The sequence below is a fragment of the Apaloderma vittatum genome, unplaced genomic scaffold (assembly GCF_000703405.1).
Source record: "Apaloderma vittatum isolate BGI_N311 unplaced genomic scaffold, ASM70340v1 scaffold39380, whole genome shotgun sequence".
Classification (NCBI taxonomy): domain Eukaryota; kingdom Metazoa; phylum Chordata; class Aves; order Trogoniformes; family Trogonidae; genus Apaloderma; species Apaloderma vittatum.
This window is the reverse complement of record NW_009695721.1, coordinates 336-1,502: the sequence shown is the minus strand read 5'-3', so window position 1 is coordinate 1,502 and position 1,167 is coordinate 336. Positions and strand designations below refer to the sequence as shown.

The 1,167-nt window shown below is 57.2% G+C and overlaps 1 protein-coding gene across 1 annotated transcript; it reads left to right on the top strand.

Annotated features, from left to right (window-relative positions):
- Positions 1-77: 77 nt before the first annotated feature.
- On the top strand, positions 78-738 carry LOC104269861 (very long-chain acyl-CoA synthetase-like; the record flags this gene model as incomplete). The annotated part of the gene is made up of 2 exons (XM_009872218.1): positions 78-418; positions 516-738. Coding segments are annotated over 2 exons (564 nt in total), but the record flags the coding sequence as incomplete, so codon positions are not given.
- Between the last annotated feature and the right edge of the window lie 429 nt (positions 739-1,167).

Below are 1,167 nucleotides of genomic sequence, written 5' to 3'. Positions count from 1 at the left end.
ACCCGGCACGATCTGCCCTCGGCGAAGCCGAGTTGGCCGTCATCGATCACCCCGTTATTTTTTTCACGTGCCGAGAGGATCCGTCCCGTGATTTGAGCCGGCACAGAAGTGACGTTGATTGGTTCGGAGTTCCCTGCTTGGGTCATCGCTCGGAGGGGACATTCCCCAGCGCCGAGGCCGTTGCCGCCGGGTCTCCAACCTTCCTTCCCCTCCCCGCAGGCGAGACGGGGCTGCTGGTCATCAAAATCACCAAGGACACCCCTTTCGAGGGCTACGCGGGCGATTCCCAGAAGACGGAGAAGAAGATCTTGAGGGACGTCTTGGTCAAAGGCGACGCCTTCTTCAACAGCGGCGACCTCCTCATGATCGACCACGAAGGCTTCGTCTACTTCCAGGACCGAGTGGGAGACACTTTCCGGTAAACTCCAACGCTCTCCTGTCAACGTTTGGGTGGACGACGTCACCCGCTCGGCCCAAATCGTCCCTTTCACCGCTTCACCCTTTCTCTTCTCCAGTTGGAAAGGCGAGAACGTGGCCACCACGGAGGTGGAGGCCACTCTTGCCGCAGTGAACTTCATCCAGGAGGTCAACGTCTACGGGGTGACCGTGCCGGGTGAGTACGAATCGCACCAAAATAAGAATGCGGTGACATCTCGACTACGTCCAACGTCCCCAAATGGTCCGAGCGGCCACCGAGAAGCTCAAAAAGAACGGAAAGGACCTACCACCATCATCTAAGTCCAACTACTTCAGGATTCACCGACCCAAAAGAGCCCGGCATGGGTTTGGGCTCCCACCCCAGTGGTCCAAGTAGCCACCAGGAAGAGTAAACCAGGAGTAGGTTGCCCCAAAGAAGCACCCAGGGGTGTCTAGGGCAAGTAACAGGTCCACGTCGTGGTCCAACCGTCCCACCAAGAAGGTTAAAGTGAGGTTTACTGACCGAAAATTTGGCTGGAGTGCCCACCAGGAAGGTTAAAGGGGGACTTGGTTGCCCAAACCAAGCCCCCAGCGTTATTTTGGGCACACACAACAGCCCTGCGATGGTCCAAGGAGCCACCAAATGGGACTTGGTTGCCCAAAAAAAGAAGCATCTGGTGGGGTTTGGGGCAACTGATGTGTCCACGATGGTTCAAGTGGCCACCAGGATGGTTTAGGCCCATCGTGTGC